The 13,967-nt window shown below is 38.7% G+C and overlaps 1 protein-coding gene across 1 annotated transcript in view; it reads right to left on the bottom strand.

Moving 5' to 3' along the window:
- Positions 1 to 394: 394 nt before the first annotated feature.
- The window catches only part of VIPR2 (vasoactive intestinal peptide receptor 2), a 51,382-nt gene continuing 37,809 nt past the window's right edge, over positions 395 to 13,967 (bottom strand). Inside the window, exons 9-13 of the mRNA XM_054636535.2 lie at positions 13,448 to 13,517; positions 10,327 to 10,418; positions 7,494 to 7,623; positions 7,366 to 7,407; positions 395 to 5,775 (exon numbers count right to left, since the gene is read on the bottom strand). Coding sequence (XP_054492510.1) covers positions 5,605 to 5,775; positions 7,366 to 7,407; positions 7,494 to 7,623; positions 10,327 to 10,418; positions 13,448 to 13,517 — 505 coding nt within the window. The 3' untranslated portion in view covers positions 395 to 5,604. The remainder of the gene's footprint in view (positions 5,776 to 7,365; positions 7,408 to 7,493; positions 7,624 to 10,326; positions 10,419 to 13,447; positions 13,518 to 13,967) is intronic.

Here is a 13,967-nt window from a genome sequence, read left to right on the forward strand (position 1 = left end):
TACATATTCCTCAGTGAAGCTAGGGGCTGTTTTTCTGTTAGACATGTGTGTCTAACAGCTGCTGAATTAAAAAGTGAAATACTGACTTAGCCACATCCTTCAGCATGGCCATGAGCCACTGGATCAGTCAGAAAACTGCATCATTGTACACAATTTTTAAAAAAAACTATAAATAATGGAATTTTTGTGCAAAACTTTTAAAATTTTTATTCTCTGATTCCTCTTCAGTCCATTATGGTGTTATTGACTACTATTATCTGTAATAGCATAAAGATGTAAACACTTATTTGTTCACAGCTTTATATAGAACATCTCAGAGAAGGCTGTTAGGTTTGTGACATTAAAAACTGAAACCAGAAAAGAACAAAAGAGCAAAACCAGAAGAAAACTATAGTGAATTACAGTATGAAATCTATTTACACACATTAATCTATACAACATCATAATCTGTACATTTTGTAAAAAATAATCACATTCATTTACATCATCTTAAATTTTTACCATACTTGACAGATATAAAGTTATAACAAAGATGACAAAAGAGAAATTTGAAGTAATACTCATACATACATATCTTGTGCCAGGACAAAAAAAGCTGCAGGTAATCATAAACTTATTACAGTGCTTTGGGAAATAGGGGGGTTTGGGACATTTCAGTCACCTTTTAAATCTGACAATAGAAATGTTCCTGAATTAGATTTAACTACAACCTGCTATCCTTGGGCAGAACCAGATTCAGCAGAATGGTTAAACATATCACAGAATGCTCCTTTTAAATGTTATCCTGATGTACTCTTGTAACATACATGTTCAAACACTTTTTGTTATTTTTTCAGTAACAGAATAGCACTGCATCCTAACTTGTGTATTTGGTCATGCCAGGGTAGCACTGACAGCCCAGAGCTGATAGAGGCACTCATGGTAACATGAAGGTATTTCTGTTGGTAAAGGTATTTCCTGTATCACTATGCACAGACAGTAATTGTTCAGATGATGACCCTTACACACACAGCAGCAGACACAGAGTCTGCAGGTTACTTGCCAGCTCTTTCTTTTTGTCAGACATATTTAGGGCTTGATTTTTCCTTGTCTGAAAAAATCTGAATAGACTGAATTTGGGCTTTATCCAAAATCACTTTGCTGAACTGGGCAAACTCACAGTTAACAGAGGATGATTTTTAGAAAAATAGAGGACAAATGATGCAGATGATTCATCTTAGTCTTTGCACATGGACTGTGTGACACATGCACCTGGCAATGCCTTATTTCATCAATCTGCCCCAGACAGAGTCTCTGGTTTGCTGAGGGTCTGTGCTGGTTGCTTTCCCCTCTGGCATGTTAAAAGCAAAGGGAAGCCTAAGGTGAATTAGGACACAAAGCAGATGCTACAGAGTGGGGTAGGATGGCTCCAACTTGACTGTAGAAGGTTTTTTGTAATGCTGTTTGCCACCAATTGCCTATTGCTGCTATAGTACACTCCATCACAAGCTTAGATTGGGTATTCTTCAGCTGCCCACCTGAACATAAAGAAAATTCTGGGTACTGTAGAGCACTTTCTTTTAGCATATGGCCCCTCCTATAAAAGGCAAAAACCAAACACCTTACCCAAAAAACCAAACATTTGTTGGAAGCTGAGGCCAGGCAAACCAAAATGGGACACAAACCTGTGAGCTTTATCATGGCAGGCAGGGACACCTGACCCAATGAACTGCCTGACCTTTTGAATTACCGTGCACATTCCTTGGAGGATAACTTTGGCCAACCCAAGGTAATTGGCTTAAAGAGGAGTATCTGTGTAATATTACCCAGACAGTTTAATGATCTCTTCTGGAGGGATGCATCTTACCTGATTCTGTCTCTGGAGTGAGAAATACAAGTACTAGCCAGCTACCCCAGCTCATTTTATAGTAAGTACACAGAAAACTGGGTCCAGCTTACCTGCCTCAGATGCCCAGCTGAACATGGAAGGAGCCATCTTCAACTAGTGCCTATTTCTCTATCCTGACTGTGGAAGGCATCTTAAAAGTGTCTTTAACTCAGAGACAAACATGGAGCTTTTAGACACCAAAACCAGGGCAGATGAATTTCACCTGAGTTTATCAAGCACCCAGCTGAAATTGGCTCTGCAGAGGAAAATTTAAGTCAGTGTCCATATTTATGTTTTTAATTGTGGTTAGTAAGTGGAGAGCAAACTGTCACTGTGTTCCTCAGGCATTAGCAGCAGGTAATGCTGACAGAAATCACTCAGAATTAATGGTGCCTCCAGGGGAGGTAAAGCACAACAATTAACCAAGGTCCTGGGAGTGAACTGCATTATCATTCCTGTTCAGTAAGTACAAGCTGTGCTTCTGGCTTTTCAGTGGGGATGGACAAAAATCCCCAGGTTTCCTGCCTTGAATACTTTACAACTCAGTTTGGACTCTGATGCAACCAAAGGAGAAAAGGCAGTAAAGGAGTACAGAAAGGAAGGTGCAGGGGAAGGTTGCACTTCTCTTGCAGCCTCTACTGCCTCCCCTGCTGCTGCTAGGAATAAGTGAGAACTAGGATTAGGGATGCCAGAAGGCCAAATGATGTTTCACTGCATTGTTCTTTTGACTCTTTAGAGCCATCACAGCACAAGCAAGAGCATTTAATCCCATGCTCCTCAGCAAAATGCAATGAGAGACAAAGCCATGAGAAGCTGTCTTGTTATGGGTGTTGTAAAGATGAAAAGCACTGATCAAGTTCTAGATTTGTCAAACTGTTCTGCACCTTTTACTGGTATTTTTATATCTGTCCATGAAAAGGCAGCTGCCAAACTGGTGATGATAGGGTTGATGCTGTAACTTTGCATAAAATTATTTGGAAATGAGAAATTTTCTGGGAGTAAAAACAAGTGAGCATAGTGCCCTCTGTGTCTTAACTGCCATGATAATGCCTGAACAAAGCATTATGAAGTTAAACTGTCTCACAAAAAAATATTTAGATTGTCTGCATTTATATTATTAATAGAGGGATGAGGTTCTCCACAATACTGTACTTTTCACTAGTTTGAATCAAAAATATATACAGCACTTCTCTGTCCTGTGTGCCATTCTTTGCATGTCCACATTGTCCTTTACAAACTTAGTGGTACCTCTATGTTCTCCCACTGCAAAATTCTCATGTGGCATTTCACCCTACATGAAAAATAGAATCAAGCCCAAATGCATCTGTACCCTGTTAAAGGAAACAATGCTGGTTTGTTGCAGTATAAAATGTATTTTCTTGTTAAGGCTTTTCTTTTTTTATAACCCAGAAATAATTAAAATGCAGATTTTTTTCATGCTCACCTAATTAGAACAAAGACAGTTTTCTCTAAGATACAATGTGTTATAAACACATATAATTGGTGATGCATCATGCAGAACAGACTGATGGAAATGATTGCCTGAAACGTCTATTTCTGTGCTACCATTCTGTCTGTGTGTCAACTCACTCACATAACCTCATTTGAGCACAAAGATGAGCACACTTGAATGCTTGTCACATGTGCCTTTCTACCCCAGAAATTAAGGGGGGAAAAAAGAACATCCTGCACGTCTCATCTCAGGGAACTGAGCAGTCCCAATGCCACTGCAGACAAAGAACCCTAATGTGCACAGATGTGTTTAATTTAGGTGTAAAAACAGCTCCCACAGCTCCAGTGGGTCTTCATATATTTGCAGTTAAGAGCTTGTGATAAGTTTCTCCAGAGATCCAGGAAACATATTAAATTTCAGCAGTGTTTCCTCAGTCTAAAGTCTTTGGGAATATATTGAGTTTAAATACTTGTGTAGGGACACATCTTTAGACCCCGTGGGAATGTTGAGCCCCCTACTTCCACCCTGAATCTCATAGTTACTCTGCCAAACAGAAAACATTATGAATGATCTGAAAGTGATCAACAGCTCCTTTAAATTCAGTTTTTGTAAGTAACAATTCTTTGAGTGATTGTAGTTGAACTCAAATGATACCTGCTGGTGTCATGTAACATTCACCAGGTTCTGCAGGATCCATGTGAACCATGGAACCCTTTCTATCTTTGGTCTGACAAAACTCTGTGTGACTCCATGGCAATCCCATTAAAACAAATTGCGTTTGACTGATAAACAGCTGGATTAAATCAGACCAAGAATTGTAATGCACTAAGACAGCTGCTGACAATACTCCCAGTACTGGTAATATTTTCAAGGATGTACAAATATTCCTGCCAAGGGATGCCCTTGCTGCTGTTCTTCCCTTTATCTGTCAAGAGTAGGGACCTTGGATTCTGCTGGCTCCATAAAACCTGTTAGCTGAAATATGAGGGCAATGGCTTGTATGGAGGTACTCATGCAAATACAGATTATTCCCACTTGTAATGTAGAGTGGACATGGTTAAACCTTGGCATGGGAAGAGAACATCACTGGTTTATTTCTTTTAAAGAGAGGAAATGTTATGTATGTTTTTATAAGTCTGTCAGTTCTCTGCCTTTTTTTTAAACATGGCTACATAAGAGGCTTGGCATTGTTGAAAATTCCTTCTTTATGCCTTTTATGGTAATTTTTAGGGATTCTGTCTAATTTTTTTTTTTTCTGGAGTCATGGTCAGGACTAAATTTTAAATAATTTCAGATAGATATAGAACTGAATAAACCTAAAAGTACTTAATTTTTTTGTTAAATCTGAGTTGTAGCTTCACTGTAATATTCCTTGTGTTTTGCAGTCAAATATGTAGTTTCTAGAGACAGAGTTCAATGACAATACTGTAAAAAATGTATTTTCAATGTATAATGAGCTATCCAAGGCTGTTTATCCTATGCCAGGCTGCTTTAGCAATAAAACATATCTCTTAAGAAAACTTCTTCATGAAAGATCAACACAAATCTCTGACTTTAAACAGAATGGGACAACTGAGAACTACTATATTCAAAGTAATATAGTAATTTTTTCTGTATGGCCTGTAAAGGTAGCCCCACACTCTGCACCCAAACACCAAACCAGGCACTTTTGAAAGTAACAACAGAATCAAACTCTGTAGAACGTAACCTCTGAAATGTGTGCCATTAGCCTAGAAATACTACCTTTTTCCCTCTCTTGTAAATCATGTTAATGATTTCCTGGATTAGCACACTGAACTCCCAGTGTGGTTAATTATGGTCTTAGATTTTTTTTTACTTTTATTTTCCATAATTAGAAAAGAATTTCCTAATCCTTAAGGCAATGTTTCCTTAAGTATAAATAAAGTGTAAGAAATTTTCTTGCTTCCCATCTTAACCCTTACATGTGCCAAAGAAATCTGCATTGAGCAGGATACCCTGCATGGATCTTGTAGCCACTTTGGAAGGTAAAGGGACCTTTATGGAAAATGAATTTTTGAATTGTTACAGCTAGTAAACTGCAAGAGAACATCAGAATTAATATGAATACTATTTGAACAAAACAGAAAGCATCCATGGGGCAGGATTCTCCATCAAGAATAGGTTGGCTGCACAAAACAATTCCCCAAATACCAACATGTAGAAAAGCAAAGCACTAAACTGTACATGTTATAAAATATCACATCAAGCTGCATAATGAATGATATATCCCACAGTTTTTCATGTTTTGGGGGACCTAGCTCATTTATATCATGGTGGTCTCTGTCTGCATAAATGAGTGAGCTCTTGAATTCCTGTGGAGCTGGGAAACACTTTCGGATCCATTTCGGGAAATGGATGAGTGCAGTCTGTAGTCTCTGCCTGCTGTCTGCTTCCAGCACAAGCTCCTCCACTTTCTTTTCAGCTCCCCCTGCACCTGCACTCAAAAGAAAATGCATAGCATGAGCTGAAAATTTCCTTTTATGGGAGGAAATTTTCCACGTCTGTTGGCTGTCACATGGGGATCTCTAGGACAGAATCATAGAATGCTTTGGATTGGTACAAACATTTAAAGATGATGTAGTTCTACCCCCTTCCATGGGCAGGGACACCTTCCAGCAGAGCAGGCTGCTCAGAGCACCACCCAGCCTGCCCTTGGGATGGGGCTACCACAGCTTCCCTGGGCAACCTGATACAGTGCCTCCACCACCCTTACAGAAAAGATTGTTTCCTTTCTAAATCTACCACATACAAGTTTAAAAATGTCCTGACACTACAGGCCCTGCTAAGAGGTTTTTTGCACTCTTCCCTATAATCCCCCCTTTATGTACTCCAAGGTGCTACAAAGTCTCCCCAGACCTTTCTCCTTTCCAGGCTGAGCAATCCCAATTCCCTCAGCATGTCTTCACAGGAGAGGTGTTCCAGCCTTCTGATAATTTTTGTGGCCTCCTCTGGACCTGCTCTAACACATCCATGTCTTTCTTGTACTGGTGACAATTCACCTCTCCTGACCTGCTGGCCATGCTTCTCTCAATGCTGAACAGAGGTGGGTTTTTGGGCTACAAGTGCACATTGCCAGCTCATGGTCCATCCTTCATCCCCAAGTCCTTCTCTGCTGGATGGCTCTCAACCCCTTCATCCCTCAGTCAGCCCTGCACAGACCCAGGGGTAGGACCTTGAACTCAGCCCTGTAGAACCTCTTGAGGCTCTTTCCCCCTCTCCACAAGCCTGTTGTGGTCCCTCAGGACGGCATCCCTTCCCTCTAGAGTATCCTTTTACAAAGGCCACATAACTGAGGCAAAGACTGCCCACACTGTGTGTGAAGAGGTGCCCTAAGGTCACTTTCAAAAATCAATTTTGTATCACTTGAGCTGCAACATTAGGTTTTGGTATCCAGCTATTTACCTCATGTACTTAAGGCATAGAATCAAATGATTAGCCCAAAACCAGGCATCTCATGAATATCAAAGACCAGAACAGCACTCAGGAGAGCTAAATGTTAATTGTCTGTGCAGGTGTCTCCTTCAGACAGATTCCTTCTGTCAGACTCTGCATAGTGGCTGAAATTAAAAGGAATTCTTTGCGTCTTTCTCAGTTGAGACCATGAGAACTACGACTTGCTGAGCACTTCTGAAAATCTGTGCAGTTCTGAGGTTTAGATACTGACAGAACATTACCCCTAAATACTTACTAAATGGTATTTCAAGTTCCAGATGAATTTTCAGACGTGCTGCACCTCACTTGCACATTGCTTCTAACAGAGCTACATTAGATCACATCAATAGAAGACACTAGAAGACACTAACACCTCAGTTTGCAAGGAATTTGATTTTAAACAGCTCTTAAAGCTCTTCCCCCAGCTACACTAATTTCTCCTGTTGTATAAAAACTGTCACCAATATATTCCACTTATAGGAATGCAGACATCTTCTAAAACAGTTTTGTGTATCAGAGCAGAATTATGGGGGCACTCATACATTTACTAAAACCAATATTTAACATTCTCAGTAGGAAAGATGAGACTTACTTCACTGTTCAAAAAACAGTATAGGACTGCAACAATCAACCCCTGGAAAGAGACAACATTCCTTAGTTAGTAGGCAGCACCCACCTAGGTCAGTAAAACTTCTTTTGACTAAAAAGCTTAAAATTTACCTGAAAAGATCCCAAACACAACTCAAAGATTATTTTATAATTGTTGGAACTGCGGTCAGGAAACAGAGCAAACACCGTGTAGTGAACGCCAAATAAAGGAATCAGCAGCAAGGTGGACTTTGCAAGTCTCCTGGGGAAAGGAAAGAGACAAAGCTGCAATTCAGTGATGAGCTGTTGTTTTACTGAGAGGAATGTGTAACTGTAGGGTCAGGCTGTACATTGCACATGTGCAGTGTGCAAACAGTACCTAGGAAATGTCATCCAGAATCATCCCAACTGAGAGGTTTTCATGAGCCTCAAATCCTACAACTTCATAGCTTTACTGAGGGTGTTAAGCACGGGACATTAAATCATTTTCAATGTTGTCAATTCCATAATAAAATTTAGCAGAAGACACTACTTACTGAAGTTTAGGGAACAGACCTTTAAATTACTAAGCAGAACTGCTCTGACAAACAACAGCTCATGAAACTGCTGGAATGATAAATTGCTACTTTTACCTTATCTGTCATTTATTTCACTCTAATAACATCAGTTTTATATATTATACAGGGCCAGTCATGGACAATTTTGGATGTATGGCATCAGATAAAATTTGAGAAGTTATAATGTTGACTTCCATAATTCAGCACTGTATTGATGAATATAATTGATTCAACAATGAAAGGATGCTGTTGTGAATTCACCTATTTTAACAGAAAAGTTAAGGTATTTCAAGTAGTTTAATTTTTTCTGTGTCAGTCTTCATGGCCTTGCTTTGTTTATAACAGCCCAGGGGCTGCATCTATTTATGTGGAAATAATTTCTGACAACAAATCTTCTCAAAAATAGCACATCCCTCACATCTAAAGATGATACCAGAAGCAGGAAAAACAGGGATTCCTTAGCAGAAGAAATTCATTTACAACTGGAGGGGATGACACTGGCAGCAAATTTCCTGGTTTCCCAAATGAAATGGAAAATTGATTTTATTTGGACTTAGCCTTGTTCACTGCACGATAAAATAAACAACTGAAAGGATGGAACCAGCTACAGGCAGGTTCAGAGGAAGGGAATAAAAATGGTGACTTGCATGAGTAGTATTAATTTTAGATTCATATTTCACTTTCACTCCATGCTTGGCTTAGTAATTTTTGTTTAGTTGGTGCTACTTCCTCTATACTGCACTTACATTTTAGTAAAAGAGAGGGACAAAAACCCCATCCTTATTCTTCTCTGCATTTTAAAAAATGCATTTGCAATTTTATAAACGAGCCTCCCAGATCTTTTAATTTGCTCAGCAGATGCAGTTTCTTGAGGAGGTTAATCTACTTTCCCATGGGTATCAGCTAAAGACCAGAAATGCAAACTTAATCAGGCAATCAAATGCTAAAAGCAAAGAATTTACAGGGCTGAATAATGAAGGACAAGGTTGCTAATAATGTGAATATTTCACATTATAAAGTGCTACAGTAAACTGTGGAAAATGGTGGGACTGAAAGTAAGGGAATGCCTAATTTTCAAAAATTAAATAAATACCATGTGGAAGCAATGAAAACTTTATGTCACAAGAAGTAAACTTGAGGGGATTTCCTGCCTATAGGTTGGCCATTGTGCTACATAAAAATGTGGCAACTGCACAGTTTTACCTAGATTCAACAAGCTATCACACATGTGTAGATAATTGAATCAGCAAACACAAAACAAGACCCTTGTAGCTCTGCAAAACAAATGTGCTTGTCAGTCCAGTTGTGTTGACTTTTCTGTGGCACATCAGCATTTTTCACTTTTTGCATCCAACGTCACGTGGTCTACAAAACACATAAGGTCCTGCTTCTCTTGGCTTTAAGGGTATTCTTTATTTCTGCAAACACATAAGGTCCTGCTTCTCCTGGCTTTAAGGGTATTCTTTATTTCTGCATAGCATGTTTTGTCAGCTATTGGAACAGGAATTCAGTATTTTTTCAATGAAGGGAAGGTGTTATCCAGGAGCACAGTGGCTTCAAAGGCCACTCTCATGGCTTTGGATTTTCAGTGTTCATGTTAGGTTTTGTCACTGAAGTATCATATTGACACCCTGAATTGTCAGAGTCTTGTCTGGGCTTTCAGATAAAACCTTCTACAAAATACTTGATTGCAGATTATTGCTTATCCAGCAGCTCTTATAATAAACAACAATAACAACAGATATGGCAATAAAGAACAAAACCAATTTTAGCAATGCATTTTAATTGTCCCCCAATATCCCTTGATTTTAAAGCTGTGGAAAAAAGAGATATTTTAGGATTTGATGTTCACACACACAAAAAAAGTCTGAACAGAAATCAAGTTGTTCTAAGCCAGAAACAACTGTTCTCCTCTAAAAAGTAAATATGCTATTTTAAATCAGTATAAAACACTCTATTTAATTTTTAAATGTTTGGTAAAAATAAAAATTTCAGCTCTTAAAATATATGTCAGTATTTTAGAAATTAAAAAAAGGTTTTAAGGAGGTTGAAGGAAAATAATTTTAAAGGATTTTAAATATTTCTCATGTCAAAATTAAATGTTTATATGTCAAAAGGAAAATGTCACTTTCCATATATTTTGTATCAGCATACTCATTCATGGATTAAACTCAAATTCAAAATAACTTGTTGGTCTTTCTAAAATTAAGGGGTTTTTTATTGAATTAAGCATTTGATAAAAAACATATTTATCTCCATTTCAGCATAAGTGTATTTATTAAACTGTATCTAAAAGTGGTTCTAAATTAAATGTAATTATAGTAAGACAGCAGTTGTTGGTTTTCAGCAGATGAAATCTTAAAGAGATTATTTTGCTTCTGTCTATAATATCTAAAAATATGACTCACTTGTACTGTGACTGGTCATTTCCTCCAACATCTGGAGATCTTAACTTCTGCAGCAAGATTCTTATAATGCTAATGAAAAGTATAAAATTCACCTGCAAAGAAAACAAATATAATGGTGATTTCTGAATTCTCCACTCAATCTGCAGCAAAAATAAACTCTTTCCAAGTCAGACAGGAGCAAGTCAGCCTGGGAGCTGTGCACCTCCCTCCAGAGCCCTCAGCCCTGCAGTGCCAAACCTCTCCTGTTCTGCAGCACCACTTTTGCCAATAGCAGCAACCACTGCAAGCCCACCACTGCTGCTCTGGCTGGAAAAAGTCTCTGAAAGCCCCAGTTTTCAGAAGTGGCCTCCTTCCACTGCTTCAGCTGAGGACAGGTTTCCCAGCAGGATGGGACACTGGATGTGGTTTTCTGCAGTCAAGCACTAAATTGTCACATCACTAATTGTCCTAAATTGTCACATGGATTCACCACTGGAAGCCCAGAGGCAGTTTTGACCCTCCCTTGCTCCTCACCTCAACTTTCAGTGTTTTCTGTCTGAATTAGGGTTAGAGAAGATTGTTGCACAGCTGATCTTTCTGCTCCAGCTAAGCACAAAAAGGGCCTCTCACAGGTGTCTGATTGTTTTGGATATTGATGCTGACATTACAAATGAAGGAATCACAGAGCAGCTGGGGCTGGAAGGGATCTATGGAGATCATCCAGTCCATCTGAATCCCTGCAGTCTAATTCTCAGGACAGTCCTCTAAGACAGAAGAGTAGCATTTCATTTTGTATTTTATTTCATATTTTATTTTTCAGAAAGGCATTAGCATAAAAAATCATTATGATCAGAACGTAATCAGTCTAGAAAATTGAAGTATAAAACTCAGTATAACCTAAGTCTCACTCCCATTATTTCTTCAGTCCTGACATTCAGCTTTCTCTGGTCACTATCCCTTCTGGTGCTGGATTCTTTGGTGTGGTCTAGAAAACTGCACACTAAATACAGCATGTCCATGCTGAAGTAAGGGAACAGTAGGAATCCACACCTTCAGAGCTACAATGTGTGCTAAAAACTGCAAATACAGCTACATAAACAGCTGCATGAAATGCACACATCTTAGAACAAATTCATCTCGAGAAAAAATTGTATCGCAGTGAAAATGAGAATTTTGCTGTTTTGAACTAACTCCATCCCAAAGCACAAAATCAGGAGGTGGGGTACCTAACCAGACAGTGCCTGTATCACTGCTATAAATCTCTGTCTTCATGTATTGGTAGAATCCTCCTTTCTCCTAAAAATTTGGCTCCAAGCTTTTCAAGTTCAATGAATTTCTGCATCTTCTATAACACAGCCTATAGAATTTGGGATACTAATAAATAAAACACAGTCATAGCCAGTGTGTGTCCCTCTGTTTTTAACATTTTGTTTGAAATGACAGGAGAAGGGTAGTGAAAAGAGCTGACAAGGATGAAACAAAAATTCAGGAAAATTATATCTAATATCCTTTAAAAAAGAATAAAAAAAGAAATGTTAGAAAATATAGGCTTTTGCTGAACTTAACATGTATTTTTTTCAGGCAGATGATTACTTAGAGGCTTACCTATAAAGGTAACAGCCAGAAATCTGCTATTGCAGATTTTATCTGCAGACTTAATGCAGCTGAGTGCCCACAGCAGGGGATATTAACTTGCCATACACCCTGGAGCCAGGATTAGTGGAGAAAGAGAGAACAGGGGTAACAGCACATTCATTTGGAACAGCCACATCCAACTGAGTAACTCTGAAGTGTCTACAGCATGAAGTGTGAACCTCTGCCAAATCACTTCTCTCAAGCCAAAATTCCCAGGAGGAAATGCCAGGGAAGGCTCTGACACACTGAATTAACTGAAGCCATTCCCACTGTGCAAAATGGTATCAGAACCTGCTCTCCCAAAACTGTTGGACAGATCAAACTTTGCTGCCCGACCAGCACTCCAATTGACTTCCCTTCACTAAGATCCAGCTGCAGTTCAGGTCTGCCAATGCACCCTGGGGTAACTTCTGGACTCCCCAAACTTCCAGGTCTAGGGCTGTTTTGGAGGAGCACTGCCTTCTGGCACATGAAGTCTCAGATAGTTGTTAGAACTGAGCATCCAGAGAACAGGGTTTCCTGTAAACACCAGCTGGTTTGTTTTGCTTTTATCTTCCAATATATTTTCTCAACTCTGGATTGTTCCCCATTCTCCAGCACCTTTGAGGTCCAAGTATTCCCTTCCTGCTGCAGGTCTCTTTCATGCTCATTTCTTCATAACATAAAACATCTTTGAGGCCTTACCTCATGTCTTTTCACACATATGGCCTACTCTTCCTTCTCTTCAAACTGCAGAATTCACACTGATAGTGATAACAGGAATTTCTCCCAAAATGATTTTCAGCAGGCACAGATTGAAAGGCAAACCCAAGCTTAATGCAAACTCCTGAAATCTTGTGTAATCTAATAATGCCCTAGATCTTCTGCCTATAATTTTAAAAATGAAGCAAGTATATCTAAAATATATTCATTTGCTCTCTGACTATTTTCAGAAATGGACATATAACCATAGTATACTATGCCCAAAGTTAATTACACAATCATTACAGTGAACAGGAATATTATTACACTAGTCCAGTAATTCTAATGAGTTCCAAACAAGAAAAGCCCTGTGAAACATTCTCAAATGGTATTATTTTGCAAATACTTCATGTTCAATATATATTTCAGTAGGCTAGCAATTAAAGAAAGATATACACAGCCATATTTTTTTTACTAATATCAAATTCTCAATTGCAAGACTATCTATTTACACACAAAATCAAATCTGCAATTCATTGAGAAGTATAATTAGATTTTTCCTTCCTCCAGGCTCATAAACAGGAGAGATGTTAAAGAAAGAACAACACACAAATAAAAGCAACTGCTAATTTAATAGGAGGCAGATAAATTTTGAAGGCAACAAATTTTAATGGCCTTGGCATCTGTTTAACATTTCTCCTGCAGCACAATTTCTTTTCATTAAAACAGAATTCTTGCCTATCTGTTACTAGCAGTAAAGAATAATGGCTACATGCACTGCACAATGCTGAACAGATCTATAATTCATGCTTCAAATTTTACTTACTATAATAGAAATTAAAATTGGTATTCGTATAACCCACCAGGGACCACCATGCTCATTTGTATCCCAGCAGCTATAAAAAAAAAAAAGAGGGAAAATCGTGTTGACATTAATATCATCTGGCAAGCAAGACCTATGAGAAGTATTTCTTATAAACAAGTCAAAGCACACTAAAATAATGCCTGCTCTAGCCTAGAGTTTGGCATTCAATCCTTTCCTGCTATTAATTTTATTCCCTTTGTTTTAATATGCATACTTGATTTCCCCACCAGAAGCACTGTGTCCAGGTGTGGAGTCCTCAGCATAAGAAAGTTGTGGCCCTGTTAGAGCAGGTCCAGAGGTGATCACCCAAAGGTGATCAGAGGACTGAAGCACCTCTCCTGCAAAGACAGGCTGAGAGCTGGGGTTGGTCAGGCTGGAGAATACAAAGTTCCATGGAGAAACCATTGTGACCTTTCAGCACTTAAAGGAGGCTTATAAAAAAAGAGAGAAAATGACATTTTGCCAGGGCCTGTAGGGAGAA

This window comes from Agelaius phoeniceus, chromosome 1 (genome assembly GCF_051311805.1).
Source record: "Agelaius phoeniceus isolate bAgePho1 chromosome 1, bAgePho1.hap1, whole genome shotgun sequence".
In the NCBI taxonomy this organism is placed as follows: domain Eukaryota; kingdom Metazoa; phylum Chordata; class Aves; order Passeriformes; family Icteridae; genus Agelaius; species Agelaius phoeniceus.